Source organism: Gorilla gorilla, chromosome 6 (assembly GCF_029281585.2).
Source record: "Gorilla gorilla gorilla isolate KB3781 chromosome 6, NHGRI_mGorGor1-v2.1_pri, whole genome shotgun sequence".
Classification (NCBI taxonomy): Eukaryota; Metazoa; Chordata; class Mammalia; order Primates; family Hominidae; genus Gorilla; species Gorilla gorilla.
In genome coordinates, this window is record NC_073230.2 from 75,919,973 (window position 1) to 75,935,565 (window position 15,593).

Genomic DNA, 15,593 nt, shown 5'->3' on the forward strand with positions numbered 1-15,593 from the left:
TTGTCCCACAGTCCCTCCATTCTGCCCCACCCTCAGCCCTAGGCAACCACCAATCTACTTTTTGTCTTTATAGATTTGTCTATTCATATAACTGGAATAATGCAATTTGTGATTCTTTGTGACTTAGCATCATGTGTTCAGAGTCCATCCATGTTGTGGCATGTATCAGTTCCTGTTTCTTTTTATTGCCAATAACATTACATAGTATGGCTATAGTGAGTTTTGATGAGTTCGTGAATATTGTGATGTTATGCTGTTTTTGTTCCATCCATGGCAATTTTATGAGGCAGATATGACTCCCCCAACTTTATGGATGAGGAAAGTGCAGCTCGGATAGAAGGCCACACTGTGGGTGGAACTCCTAGGAAGCTGGTATGACAGAGAGGACATGGCCTTACCCTAAGGGGAAAAACATAGGCATGCTTTGCAAAAGGTCTGAGGGAAGACACAGGGAGCTCCCCCGAAAAGTAAGTCTGATGAGGGAGTTACAACCATGCTTTGGAAAGTCTAATCTGAGGGGGACGTGGACCCTTCCATGTGAAGACCCAATCAGAGGGGGAAGCTGTGACCCTTTCTTGGGCACTGTGACCTGAGGAGAGATGTGGTCCCACTTAGAAAAGCCCCCATTCATCAGGCCTCCCTTGATCAGTGGAGGTCAGCAGCCATGGGCCTGTGTCCTAAGGCACCTTCAGCTCTTGGGAGGACCTGCCAGCACAGGGCACAAGGCCACATCTGTCTGCAGGAAGCTGCTACTCAGACAGGGCCAGAAGGGATGCCAGGCACAGAACCAGAATCCCAAAGCACCCAGCCTGGGCTTTGCCCACAGCTGGGACCCAGAGCCATCAAATGACTACAAGAGTGCCTAGTCAGTGGGTGCTTATTCATATCTGCTGGGTGGTAGTGCCTCCAGTTCTGCAGTCCTCTCTTCCTGTAGCTGGGGCCTCTTGTTCTCTCACCTGTGGGTTCAGCTTCACTCCAGGCTCAAAGACCAGGAGGCCACCCAGAGATTAGGAGGGATTTAAGCATTTTTTTTAAGAGGGACAGGGTCTTGCTCTGTTGTGCAGGCTGGAGTGCAGTGGTGCCATCATAGTTCACTGCAGCCTCCAACTCCTGGGTTCAAGCGATCCTCCCACCTCAGCCTCCAAGTAGCTGAGACTACAGGTATGCACCACCACTCCTGGCTAATTTTTAAATTTATTAAAGAGATGGGGTCTTGCTATGTTGCCCAGGCTGGTCTGAAACTCCTATTGGGCTCAAGTAATCCCCCGACCTGAGCCTCCCAAAGTGCTGGGATTACAGGCATGAGCCACTGCACCCAGCCCAAAAAGCAGAGGTTTTGTTTTCAGGATAATGAAATGGTCTAAAATGGACTGCGAGGTCAGGTGCAGTGGCTCACGCCTGTAATCCCAACCCTTTGGGAGGCCGAGGTGGGCTGATCACTTAAGGTCAGGAGTTCAAGACCAGCCTGGCCAATATGGTGAAACCCTGTCTTTACTAAAAATACAAAAATTAGCTGGGTGTGGTGGCATGTGCCTGTAATCCCAGCTACTTGGGAGACTGAGGCAGGAGAATCGCCTGAACCCAGGAAGCGGAGATTGCAGTGAGCCAAGATTGCGCCATTGCACTCCAGCCTGGGTGTCGCAGCAAGACTCCATCTCAAAAAATAATAAAATAAAATATAATATGGACTGTGGAAATGATTGCACAACTCTGTGAATATACTAAAAACCACTGCATGGTACACTTTAAATGGGTGAATTGTATGGTGTGTGAATTTTATTACAATAAAGCTATTCTTTTAATAAAAGCAATACATTCAAAATTGTGTAAGGATATGGGGTTGGCTGTAGAATCGGGATCTTTGCTGACTAATGGAAGGTGGGGTGGACCTCAAAAATCCAGTTACTCAACTACCTGATTTGCCAGTGGAGCTGGCCCTGGTTCTTGTCCGTGGGACAGGGTGAGTCGGGATTGAATTGGGGGTTCTCTGGACTCAGGGCCTAGGGCTTCCTCCAATACCTTCCACGGCCTCCCTGGCCACCCCATCCCATGGCATTGCCTTCCCTTTGAAAGTTTGTCCCATGGGTGACAAATTGGATTCATGACCTTTCAGCATTCTGCTCCTACCCTGCCCTGCCTGGTCAGTTGGTCTGGACCCCCAGGGATCTTCCTCCTGCCAAGCCAGTGACCTGGGTGGACCCAGCTTGGGTGGAGAGATGAGATGTTTGGTTCTCTGAGCAGGAAGGGTCAGGAAATTGAGTCTGACACCTGGCAAGGCCCACAGCCTGGGCAGTGAGTCGGGAAGGCCGGCCCATGCTCCCAGCCAGGCTTCTCCAGGCCAGCCCCTCGCAGGGGTCCTGGCGGTGGCCAGAAGTGGGCACACCTGGGGAACTGTGAGTGGCAGGCTGCCCGTGGATAATGGAAAAGTCCAAGCATCAATCATGGAGGGCCTGACAGGTCTGTGTTCATGTTAACAATAGGAGAGGCATTTGTGAGCCAGAGGTGGTGGGATTCCCAGCGGCTGCCTTGGAACACACGCGTGGCTGCCTCTGGAGCCTTTTGCCACCATGCTGCCAACAAGACCCCCAAACACCCTTGCCTCAGGCATCTCCACCAACCTCATCCTCCCCTCTCCTGACAGCTCTCCACAGGCCAAACCACTAGACCCAATGTCCCCCTTCCACCTTTCCAGTGTAATTCTTTGCAGACCCTCTGCCTGGCCCTGCCTCCGCTCCTCATCACCCCTAGCGGCTCAGGGCCCCTTTGTGTCTGCTCAGGAAGGCCCTTACAATCCTTCCTGGCTGTGGCCAGGGCCTTGCTTTGTTTCTGAATTGGGAGGGCCTATCCCCAAGCACTGGCTTGGAAACTCCTATCCCATCTGCTGCCTGGGTTCTGCTTGGTTCTTCACTCACATTAGCTAAGCTTGGGGGGGCCACTGGGTCCCCTTCCTGTCTATTGTCTTGTGGAGAGCCAGATGCTCTTCAGGGACCCTGACTGGTTGGGGGAGGCTGCTGGGACTGAAATGAAGGTATCTCCCCTATGGCTGGGTCAGCTTCGAGGTTCGTGGAGGGACCTGGGTCAAGAACTATTCTCAGGAAGTTGCCTCTGCTTGTTCCTGTTCCCACCATAACCATGACCTTCGATTTCATGACCCACAATGGCATTCCCATTTCACCATTGCCATCACCAGTGTCTTCACCATTTTTACCATTTCTTCCACCATCACCTCCATCCTCATCTCCATCCTTATCTCCACCTCCACCTCTATCCCCAACTTCATTTTCACCTCCATCCTCATCATCCTCACCTCGACTTTCAGCTCTGTCCTCACCTCCACCTTTACCTCCATCCTCATCATCCTCACCTCAACTTTCAGCTCTGTCCTCACCTCCACCTTCACCTCCATCCTCACCTCGACCCTCACCGCCATCCTCACCTCCACCCTCACCTTCACCTCCATCCTCACCTCCACCTTCACCTCCATCCTCAAGACCACCTTCACCTACACCTACACGTCTATCCTCACCTCCACCTTCAACTCCACTCTCATCTCCAAACTCACCTCCACGCTCACCTGCATCTTCACCTCCATCCAAATCTCCATCTTCACCTCCACTTTTTTTTTTTTTTTTTTTTGAGGCAGAGTCTTGTTCTGTCACCCAGGCTGGAGTGCAGTGGCGTGATCTCGACTCACTGCAACCTCTGCCTCCTGGGTTCAACCGATTCTCCTGCCTCAGCCTCCCGAGTAGCTGGGACTACAGGTGCGTGCGACCACGCCTGGCTAATTTTTTGTATTTTTAGTAGAGATGGGGTTTCACTGTGTTAGCCAGGATTGTCTCGATCTCCTGACCTCAGGATCCACCCACCTCGGCCTCCCAAAGTGCTGGGATTACAGGTGTGAGCCACCACACCCAGCCCTGACCTCCACCATTACCACCATCCTCGCCTTCATCCTCCCCTCCATCCTCCCCTCCATTCTTCGTTCCTCATCTCCATCCTCCCCTCTGTTCTCCCTTCCTCACTTCAATCTTCCCTTCCATTCTCACTCTCTTCTCACTCACTGTCCCTCTTTCACCTCCATCCTCATCTCTGTCCTCCCCTCTATTCTCCTCTCCAACCTCACTTCTGTCCTCCCCTTCCTCCTGCTCTCCATCCTCACCTCCATCCTCACCTTCAACCTCACCTTTATCCTCACCTTCATCCTTACTTCTGCCTTCACTTCCATCCTTACTTCCACCTTTACCTTCACCTTCACACCTGTCCTTACCTCCATTCTCACTTCCACTGTCTTCACTAACTCCACCATCATCACTGCCACCATCACCCACCCAGTCTCCAGGTGGGTCTCCTGCCATCACTAAATACTTCTTAATAACCAGGCATGGGTCTGGACGGAGAGGTGACCCTAGATGTTGGATGGATGTGGCCAGGTTGCAGGTCCTGGCTGCCTTGTGGAGCACATCTGCCTGTGAGCTGGGACTCTTTCCTTGCATGGCAATGACAGCAAATGGCAGAGGTCTGTGCTGACTGGCTTGGCACCTGCAGCCAATGCCTGCGGATCTGTGGGTGGCTCATCATCAGGGCCACCTGGCTCATGGAGGCCCAGGAGCCTTGTCCCCCTTACTTCAGATCTCAAAGAAATCAGGAAATTCCAGTAGGAGGGAAGAGCTGAAAGCAAAATCAGTGTTTCAGCTGTGCCGTAGACTCAGGGTGGCCTCCAAAAGTCACTGCCTCCTCTTCAGGCCTCCCTTTCTCATCTCTAAGATGAAAAGAGCAGCACTTCCTCACGTCCACGGAGAGTGCAACAGGGTGCAAGGCATGTCCACAGGCTCCTGTCCCCTGAGGGAGGACTTCCCAGCAGGGCTTCCATCTCAGACCACCTGGGAGCATTTCCAGCCTCCACCTCTCAGCAGCCCTGAGACCCTGAGGAAGTCACTCACTGTTTCTGCTGAGCGCCAGCTTCCTCATCTATCGACAGGGGATAAACAATAGGCTCCACCACTTAATCTACCACATAAACGCATCTTAAACGGTAGGTTATTATTATTATTTTTAGATAGAGTCTTGCTCTGTTGCCCAGGCTGGAGTGCAGTGTTGCAATCATAGCTCACTGCAGCGTCAACCTCCTGGGCTTAAGTTAAGGGGTAGAGTCTATGCAGATTACCTGAGCTCATTCACATATAGCACTTGGTTTCTTTTTCTTTTTTTTTTTTTTTTTTGGTGGCAGGGTCTCACTGTGTCACCCAGGCTGGAGTGCCATGGTACAGTCTCGGCTCACTGCAATGTCCGCCTCCCAGTTCAAGCAATTCTCCTGCCTCAGCCTCCCAAGTAACTGGGATTACAGGCATCCGCCACCACACCTGGCTGATTTTTGTATTTTTGGTAGAGATGGGATTTCACCATGTTGGCCAGGCTGGCCTCGAACTCCTGACCTCAAGTGATCCTCCTGCTTAGCCTCCCAAAGTGCTGGGATTACAGGTGTGAGCCACCGTGCCAGGCCCAGCACTTGGTTTCAATTCTCACTTGTGAGCAGGTAGGCAGGGGTGGTGTAGCCCCACTTTTCAGAGGGAGGCACAGAACTGGCAGGGGTGGGGTGGAGTCGGGGAGAATTGCCTGAGGTCATCTAGTCTGAAATGACAGCGCAGGGATTCAGGGCCAGGCTGCGGGCCTCCTCGTTCCTTTTTTAACCTCCTGCTGCTTTGGGACTGTGTACCAGATTTCAAGGGGGCACACAGGGACACTGAGGCCCAGCCCCTGCCCTGGAGCCCATGGCTGGGCCAGGTAAGGGGAATGTTAGGCTCATGGCAGCAGAGTGGGGCTGGGAGGGAGAGAGTAACTCCAGGCCTGGCAACAGGACTTGGCAGAATGTCCTTGAGGAGTTCAAGGGCAAGAATGTTGGGAAGGGCTGGGCTGAGGTGGGTGTCAGGGAACCAGGAGGCCTTGGAAAACCAGAGAAGAGGAAGAAGGGGGTCACAGGAGAGGGTATCTGATCAGGCAAGTGTTGGAGACCTGAGAAGGCACCGTGTGGGGTTGAGGCTCTAAGAGCATGAACGCCTGGCTAGTAAATAAGGATCTTGGAGGCTGTGCATGATGGCTCACACCTGTAATCTCAGCAGTTTGGGAGGCCAATGCAGGTGGATCACTTAAGCACTAGGAGTTGAGACCAGCCTGGGCAACATGGTGAAACCCTGTCTCTCCAAAAAAAAAAAAAAAAAAATTAGCTGGGTATGGTGGCACATGCCTGTAGTTCCTACTACTCAGGAGGCTGAGGTGAGAAGATGGCTTGAGCCCAGGAGTTCGAGACTGCAGTGAGCTGTGATTGTGCCACTGCACTCCAGCCTGGGCGACAGAGAGCGAGACCTTGTCTAACATCAGGATTCTTGGCATCAGGTCTGCCAGGAGAGCCACCCTCCTGTGCCACAGTCATGCCTGCCTCACCTTCATCTAGAGCTGCCCCAGACACTTTATGTCATAGTGGAGAAACTGAGGCTCAGGTTTGGCAACTGCCCAAGGTGCACAGTGAAAGCAGAGCTGGGAGGATTCAAGGTTCATCCGACGCCCCTGAGACGTGCACAGAAGCCCCCTGTCTCCATCCACTCCCCTCCAGGGCCCATGGGGGAAGGCTGGACGATGATCTGGGGAGGAGATGGAAAACAAGATGAGCAGCTGCTCAGCCAGTCAGCCGCCTGCGGACCAGGGCTGCCAGCCACCCCCAGCCCAGCCTGCTTCTGCCAGGGCCTGGTGCCTGCTGTACCAAGGGTAGCCAGAACGCCCGGCTCACCAGGCCACCGCCCTCTCTTCCCATGGTCCAGGCACAACTCCCACACCAGTGGGCCTGGGTGCCTGGAGCACCGTCCATAAGCAAGCCCTGGGTCCATGCCAGCTGCAGCTAGCCACGGGGCTGAGCAGGCAGCTGGCGTCTGGACACGGAGCCTCATTGAGCAGGGGGTGCGAGGCCTCTGGGGCTGCCTCTGGGGCCAGGGTTGGGCTCAGGCCTGGCATCTGGGCTTGGCTCCCCTGCTGCCCACCACCCACCAAGAGGTGAGGAGAAGCAGATGAGACCTAAGGTAGGAGATGGGAGCTGGCAGTAAGTGGGTGTTTTAGGGGAGACTTTCCAGGTGAGAGGAGGCAAGTGGAGGTCCATATACCCAAGTATCTCCCACTGGGTGTCCCCAGTCACTCACCCTCTGCGAGCCTCCCCCGATCCTCTGGGTGTCTCATCTCAGCAGGTGAAACCGACAGTCTCCCCAGAGTCCAGGCAGCCCTCTATAACCACCCCCTTGACTTTCAGTTCCACTCCATCATGAAATTTGGTTCACAATTTTCCTGACAAGCTGCGCTCTTGTGCTCTCTCTCTCTCGCTCACTCTCTCTTGCTGTCTCTCTCGCTCTCTTGCTGTCTCCCTCTTTCTCACTCGCTCTCTCTTGCTGTCTCTCTCGCTTTCACTCTCGCTCTTGCTCTCGCTCTCACTCTGTAGCCACATGACAGTGTTTAATCACAGACCTCTCCATCCCTTACTGGGATTATTGCACCAGCCTCTGCCAGAATTCCCTGACCCCAGGCTCGCCCTGCTTCTCTAAACTTCTCGGCAGTCAGGGTGAGCTTGCAAAAGTGGCAAGTCCAACCGTATGACTGTGTCCCTTTAGCCTGACGCCCTTCCCCAGCTCCCTATATAATGCAGAGAAAGTTCCAGCTCCTTAGCCGCGTAGTCAAGGTTCCTGGAGTCCTGGCCCCTAAGGCATTGGTGCTCTCTGGTTCCCTCTCCCCGTGCACCTCACCTGCCTTCCAGGTGAGGTGATTCCTGGAAAGTCTTGGCCGTTTGGCAGGGCCCCTGCAGCCCAGGCCTGAATAGCCTTCTCTCAAGATTTGGCCAAAACATCCCCATCTCCATGAAGTGTCCACACTGCCTCCCCACTTTCTCCCAGCCTGGGGGAGTTGACCACCCCCTCGAGGCTGCCCCACTTAGGCTGCTGTGCACCAATGTGACACTGGTGTGACATTGACTGTTACACTGGGGGCACCGATTTGGGTCTTAGCCTGTCTTCTCCACCAATATAAAACCTCCTAGGCCAGGCTCAGTGGTTCACACCTGTAATCCCAGCACTTTGAGAGGCTGAAGTGGGCAGATCAGGAGGTCAGGAGTTCAAGACCAGCCTGGCCAACATGGTGAAACCCCATCTCTACTAAAAATACAAAAATTAGCTGGGCATTGCGGCGCGTTCCTGTAATCCCAGCTACTCGGGAGGCTGAGGCAGAAGAATTGCTTGAACCCGGGAGGTGGAAGTTGCAGTGAGCCAAGATCGTGCCACTGCACTCCAGACTGGGCTACAGAGTGAGGCTCCATCTCAAACAGAACAAAACAAAACAAAACAAAAAAACCCTCCTAGGCCAGGTGTGCCTATAATCCCAGCACTTTGGGAGGCTGAGACGGGCAGATCATTTGAGGTCAGGAGTTTGAGACCAGCCTAGCGAACATAGTGAAACCCCGTCTCTACCAAAAATATAAAAAAATTAGCCAGGTGTGGTGGCACACCCTTGTAATCCCGGCTCCTCAGGATGCTGAGGCAGGAGAATCACTTGAACCTGGGAGGTGGAGGTTGCAGTGAGCTGAGATTGTGCCATTGCACTCCAGCCTGGGCGACAGAGCGAGACTCCATCTCAAAAACAAAAAAACAAAAAAAAAAAACTCCTAGAGGCAGTCATCAGCCTGGTTTCCTTTTTTCTGTGGCCCCATTGTCCAACATTGGTCTAACGGGGCCCTGGGGACACATTCATTCATTTCTCCACTCCATACTTTTGAGGTATTTTTTGAAGATTAGACGCATTGTCAGGCAGGACAGCCATGCCCCAAACCACAGAGTCCGGGGGCAGCTGATGGGACCTGGGAGGCAAGGAGAGGCATGGGTTATTGGTGTCTGATGGAGGCAACCCGGCTCCTGCCCCCAGGGAAGCCTGCTCTGGGGCAGCCTAGAGCATAGGATGGTGTGGGCTGGAATTTAAGCTCTACCACCTCCTAGCTGTGTATTCTGGGTAAGATGCTCACCCTCTTTGAGCCTCTGTTTCCTCGTCTATGAAGCTGGACATCATTCCCTGCCAGAGTAGTGTAAGCAATGATTTGTATTTTTGTATTTTTTTTTAGTAGAGATGGGGTTTTGCTATGTTGGCCAGGCTGGTCTTGAATGCCTGACCTCAAGTGATCCGCCCATGTTGGCCTCCCAAAGTGCTGAGATTACAGGCGTGAGCCACCATGCCTGGCTAATTTTTTTTTTTTTTTTTTTTTTTTTTTAGTAGAGATGAGCCATGTTGGCCAGGCTGGTCTCGAACTCCTGACCTCAAGTGATGCATCCACCTTGGCCTCCCAAACTGCTGGGATTACAGGTGTGAGTCACCGTGCCTGGCCCCAAAGGAGCACTCCTGTGGGAGACCAATGGGTGCATGATATTGGTGTCATTTCTCAGTCTTCAAAAATGACGGACACTGCTGGTCGCTGTGGCTTCCTCCTGCTCGGTTGGTCACTCCTGCACATGTCCGCAGTAGTGGTGCTCCTGGGGACCCCCTCGCCACCCCACAAAACTGCTCACCACATGGCCAAACAGGTTTGTCTTTTTCCGTGTGATTTCTTCTTTTGCTAGAACATTTATAAAACTCCTTAGGAAGTTTCAGGAATGTTAAGGAAGTTAAGGAAAATTTATGAATGCTTTTCCAGAGGCTAAAAAGAATTTATTTCCTACTAGCTAGTCTAGAATTGTATTACTTATTTATGTAAGTTTTAACTTTATAATCTGTCTGGAGGTCATTTTAGTGTTAAAGTGTTAGCTAATTTCCTCCCCCCTCGAATGCCTGCCCCATTTCCCATTGTTGTGTAGTGCTTGTGTTATCATGGATTGCATTTTTAGGTAGGATTGGTTCTTATACATAATCGCTCCTTTGTAGCCTATTCCAACCGTGTGTATCCCTGATCTCACTCCAGCATCACGCTATTAAATGATTGTTCCCTTAGACTATGTTTTATGGAAGACTTTATAGCATAGTAGTTTAGATTATGGGCTTTGAAGTCAAACTGGCAGAGATCCACATAAGACCTTTGCCTCTTAATAAATGTGTGACCTTGGGTGAGTTACCTCACAGTTCCTCATCTGTAAAATGGACTTCTGGGAGATTGAAATGGTTTGGTTCTGTGACCCTGCCCAAATCTCATGTCAAATTGTAATCCCTAAAGTTGGAGGTGAGGCCTGGTGAGAGGCGACAGGATCATTGTGGGGGGGATTTCCCCTTTGGTGCTGTTCTCGTGATGGTGAGTGAGTTATTGTGAGATCTGGTGGTTTAAAATGTGTAGCACCTCCCCCTCTCTCTCTCTTCCCTTTGCTCTGGCCATGTGAAGACGTGCCTGCTTTCCCTTCATCCTTCTGCCATGATTGTAAGTTTCCGGAGGCCCCTCCAGCCACGCTTCCTGTACAGCCTCCAGAAGCGTGAGCCAATGAAACCTCTTTCCTTTATAAATCACCCAGTCTCAGGCATTTCTTTATAGCAGTGCAAGAACAAACGAATACAGAGGCCTGTAGTATCTCCCTCACACATTCAGAAGAAATTGAGAACTAGATATAGACATCAGATGGCTGATAATAAGGCTGATAAAACATCAGCCTTATTATTGAGTAGAGGTGGTTGCTGTCCACTGTCACAACTTGTATTTAGCATTGCACTGGAGATCCTAGCCAATGCAGTAAGACAGGAAAAGGAAATGAAAGGGATGATGATGGAAAAACCAAGACAAAAAACAAAGCCTCAGTGGGCATCCTGACATTCACTCCTGCCTTAGATAGACTCAAGACCCCTAGTCATAGGTAATACCAGACCCCCTAGGTCTTCACCCATGCACACACTTTCTCAGATAAACCCTATCCCCAGAAAATTACTATGGAGCACAGCAGAAAATACTGAGAGAGGAGAAACAAGGATGGAAAGCAAGGACAGGAATGTTCCTTTAGCAAAAGTCCTTTCACATATGAGGTAGAGGTGGTGATGGATAGTCTCAGTGCAGTGAACAACCTATACCACTATATGGGGCCATTTAACTTGCCCTATAGACAGAAGAAGAAGAGGAGTGGTAAGAGCATTTTGGGCAAAGAACACAATGTGAGCAAGAGCACTAAGACAGTAAATTCAGGAAGTGAAAGGACACTGAAGGCTTGAGCTCTAGAGCAGTGATAATGAGGTTGAGGTGGAAAGACCTGATTTAAGAGCTATCAGGGTTAGAATGGGTAGGACTTGGCAGGTGATGAGGGTGAGGCAGGTGGATCACTTGAGGCCACGAGTTCAAGACCAGCTCACTACAACATGGTGAAACCCCATCTCTACTAAAAATACAAAAATTAGCCAGGTGTGGTGGCTTGCGCCTATAATCCCAGCTACTCAGGAAGCTGAGGTAGGAGAATAGCTTGAACCCAGGAGGCAGAAGTTGCAGTGAGCCAAGTTTGCGCCACTGCACTCCAGCCGGGGTGACAGAGCGAGACTCCATCTCAAAAAACAAAACAAAACAAAGTTTTATTTTTATTTATCTAATTATACACACATACACAGACACCTACATATACAGACACACACACGTACACACACACGCACACAAATATATATATGTGCTGATGCACTGGGGCTTCCACTGCTCTTACTTGATGTGGGTGATACTATCATCATTATATATATATGGGGGGGGGTAGAGAGAGAGAGTGAGAGAGAGAGAGAGGGGGGAGAGAGAGAGAGAGCGAGAGAGAGCGAGAGCGAGAGAGAGCAAGAGAGAGCGAGAGAGAGAGAGAGACAGCGAGAGCGAGAGAGAGAGAGAGAATCTTGCTGTGTTGCCGAGACTGGTCTCAAGCTCCTGGCTTTAGGCAATCCTCCCACCTTGACCTCCCAAAATGCTGGTATTACAGTATTTATTTAATTTTTAGGTATTTTTTTGTTTCTTGGGGGCTGTTTTTTTGGAGATAGGGTCTTGCTCTATTGCCCAGGGTGGAATGCAGTGGCTGTTCTTCACCAGGGCCATCATGGCTCACTACATCCTTAATCTCCTGGCTCAAGTAGTCTTCTCCCCTCAGCCTCCTGAATAGCTGGGACTACAGGCGTGTGCCACCACACCTGGCTATCCTACGCAATATGAGACTGGGTGGGGGGGGGCAGTCTAAAACAATATGGAGAGTACCTTTAGATCCGGATTTTGGGGCTCAGCCTTGCCATGGGAAGGAGGCATGGTGTGTAGCAGTGGTTACCAGACTTCTTTCAGTAGTTTAAAACAATTAAAAAAAAGATGAAAGACTGATATAGTGCTGTTCTCCTTTAATTTTGCCAAGGAAAAGTCTTTAAAAAAAAAAACAAAAACCTCTGTTGTTCCTGTCACTTAACACTAAAACGTGGAAAAACACATTCTCAACAACAGCAAAATAGCAGCCAGGCATGGTGGCACTTGCCTGTAGTCACAGCTACTTGTGAGCCTGAGGTGGGAGGATTGGTTGAGCCTAGGAGTTGGAGTCTGCAGTGAGCCATGATCCTACCACCGTGCTCCAGCCTGCTACTGCTAAACAGGTTAGCGGTGTCAGGAGGGTCTTCCCTCTTGCTGCTCGGTGCCTAAAACATTCTTGCCCAGGTATTTGCATAGCAGCACAGCTGGCTCCCTCATCTTTTATTCAGGTCACCTCATGAGGCCGCTCCTGTCTATTTTAAAGCTGCAAGCTTCTTGGTTGTGTTTTTTTTTTTTTTTTTTTTTTTTTTTTGAGACAGGGTCTTGCTCTGTCAACCAGGCTGGAGTGTAGTGGCATGATCACTGCTCACTGCAGCCTCAACCTGCCAGGCTCATGTGATCCTATCACCTCGGCCTCCAGAGTAGCTGGGATTACAGGTACAGGCCACCACCTGGCTAATTTTTGTATTTTTAGTAGAGGTGGCATTTCACCATGTTGGCCAGGCTGGTCTCAAACTCCTGACCTCAGGTGATCAGCCTGCCTCGGCCTCCCAAAGTGCTGGGATTACAGGCGTGAGCCACCATGCCCGGCCAGTCCTCTCTATCTTAACCTTCACAAAGAAACTTTGAAATGATATTCAGTTTTTGTTACTGCTTTCCTCAGGCCTTTTCTGTCTTTAGCACCAACCTCTTCTGCTCAGCCCATTGAACACTCATTCTGGGCCCAGGGACCTAGGCTCATGCCTGTAATCCCAGCACTTTGGGAGGCCGGGGTGGGCAGATTGCTTGAGTCCAGGAGTTCGAGACCAGCCAGGGCGACATGGCAAAACCTTGTCTCTACAAAAAAAACCCCAAAAACTAGCTGGGTGTGGTGGCACACACCTATCATCCCAGCTACTAGGGAGGTGGAGGCAGAAGGATCACTTGAGCCAGGGAGTTGGAGGCTGGAGTGCGCCGAGATTGCACCACTGTGCTCCAGCCTGGGCAATAGAATGAGACTCTACCTCAAAAAAAAAAAAAAAAAAAAAAAGAAACACTCGTTCTGTTTTACAGAATGGTTTATAGAATGGTGTGTTGCCTGATTCTGTAATCACAAAAGTCAGTTAAGAGCTTTAAAGTAAATGTTATTCTGTCTTTTGGTAATAGCAATTACCACCATCTAATGTACTACTGTAAATAATTATTGTTTATTCCCTCCTCCACCTCCTCAGCACAGGTACTTTGTGTTTTTTTGTTTTGTTTTGTTTTTTTGAGGCGGAGTTTCACTCGTTGCCCAAGCTGGAGTGCAATGGCGCAATCTCAGCTCACTGCAACCTCTGCTTCCCGGGCTCAAGTGATTCTCCTGCCTCAGCCTCCCAAGTTGCTGGGATTGCAGGCATGTGCCACCATGCCTGGCTAATTTTGTATTTTTAGTAGAGACAGGGTTTCTCCATGTTGGTCAGGCTGGTCTTGAACTCCCGACCTCAGGTGATCTGCCCGCCTCGGCTTCCCAAAGTGCTAGGATTACAGGTGTGAGCCACTGCGCCTGGCCTTACTTTTGTTTTATACTCTGTTGTACCCTCAGCGTAGCACACATTAGGTACTTAGGAAGAATCTGAGAAAGAATCAGTTAATCCCTACTTTACCAATAATGAATAAAGACTGAGAAACTCGGGCCGGGCGCAGTAGCTCACACCTATAATCCTAGCACTTTGGGAAGCCAAGGTGGGCGGATCACTTGAGGTCAGGATTCAAAACCAGCCTGGCCAACATGGTGAAACCCTGTCTCGACTAAAAATACAAAAAAATATATGAGCTGGGCGTGGTGGCAGGTGCCTGTAATTCCAGCTACTCGGGTGGCTGAGGTGGGAGAATCGCTTGAACCTAGGAGGCGGAGGTTGCAGTGAGCCGAGATCGCACGACTGAACTCCAGTGTGGGCGACAGAGTGAGAGTCTCAAAAAAAAAAAAAAAAAAAAAAAGACTGAAAAATTACGCAACCTGTCCAAGAACACTACAGCGACAATTAGCAAAGCTGGGATTTTAACCCAGGTCTATCTCACAGCCACAGCATAGTATTTTCTTTTTTTTCTTGCTGTGACTGCACGTTACGCCATACATGGCATCCAGGACGCAGAGGAATTAGTATTTACTGTTTTTAACATTCCTTACATGGGAATCACATAAAGAATCAGGTAAGCAGGATTCAATTTGTGACTCAACCATTAATACTTTGTGACACTGGCTAATTTATTTCACTTCTGGATGTCGGTTATGTTTTTTTTGAGACAGGATCTCGCTCTGCTGTAACCCGGCCTGGAGTTCAGTGGAGGGATCTCTGCACTGTCAACTTCCTGGGCTATCAAGCGATCCTCCCACCTCAGCCTCCCCGGTAGTTGGGACCACAGGTGCCCGCCATCATGTCCGGCTGATTTGTAAAATTTCTTTTGTAGAGATGGTGACCTTGCTCTGTGGCCCAGGCTGGTCTCGAACTCCTGGACTCAAGCGATCCTCCTGCCTGGGCCTCCTAAAGATTCAGCTGCTTTTGGATCAACCGATCGCCTTAAGACCTTTTAACTCGAACACCTGTCACATCCTAGGATCCGCGAAGGACTGAAACAGAGTTTCTGAAGCGTCCCTCGGCGCAGTAGCTCCGCTCCACCTCCCATTCGCGCTACCACCGCGGCCTCAGCCCCAGGAGTCGCCGCGGAGCCAGCGTCGCCCTCCAGCTGTTGCGGGTCGGAAGCCGGAAGCAGGGACTGAGCCACAGACTAGGAAACGCCGGTTTCTCCGGGGCTCCCCAGCGCCCCACCTTTACCCTGGAGGCCGCCCTCTTCCATTTGCTCTTGGGCGTCAGGGCGGTACCCCACTCCGCTAGACCCTTTGGATGCGCTCGCACTTCCTCCCGTCCAGAGTCAAAGGCCCCGGAAGTGACGTTTACGAGCCGTGCGTAACGTGCGTTCGCTGGCGGTGCCGGGGGCGGGGCGAGCAGGAGGGTGGGTGTGAGGCGGGAGCTGGCCGCGGAGCCCAGACCTACCCGAGCGAAGCGGGCGAGCGGTGGTTTGGACGCCGGCGGAGACGCGGGCGAGGTACGGAGCGGACGGACTGGGGCTGAGAGCTGCTCGGCTCTCAGCTACAGGAGCGGGGCGGCGGGGCGTCTCGGGC

General features: G+C 51.2%; 1 protein-coding gene across 18 annotated transcripts in view; it reads left to right on the forward strand.

The window, feature by feature from the left end:
• The window catches only part of LOC101123872 (rab5 GDP/GTP exchange factor), a 155,115-nt gene that overhangs the window by 64,843 nt on the left and 74,679 nt on the right, over positions 1–15,593 (forward strand). For 4 of the 18 annotated variants that reach the window (XM_063708118.1, XM_063708119.1, XM_063708120.1 and 1 more), the window contains one exon: positions 14,882–15,517. The exons of 4 other annotated variants lie outside the window; for them this stretch is intronic. In XM_063708118.1, the coding sequence (XP_063564188.1) occupies positions 15,316–15,517 (202 nt within the window). In that variant the 5' untranslated portion in view covers positions 14,882–15,315. Of the gene's footprint in view, positions 1–9,291; positions 9,597–14,881; positions 15,518–15,593 lie in introns of those variants that run through there. 10 more of the 18 variants (XM_063708122.1, XM_063708124.1, XM_055346973.2 and 7 more) reach the window with 7 other exon arrangements.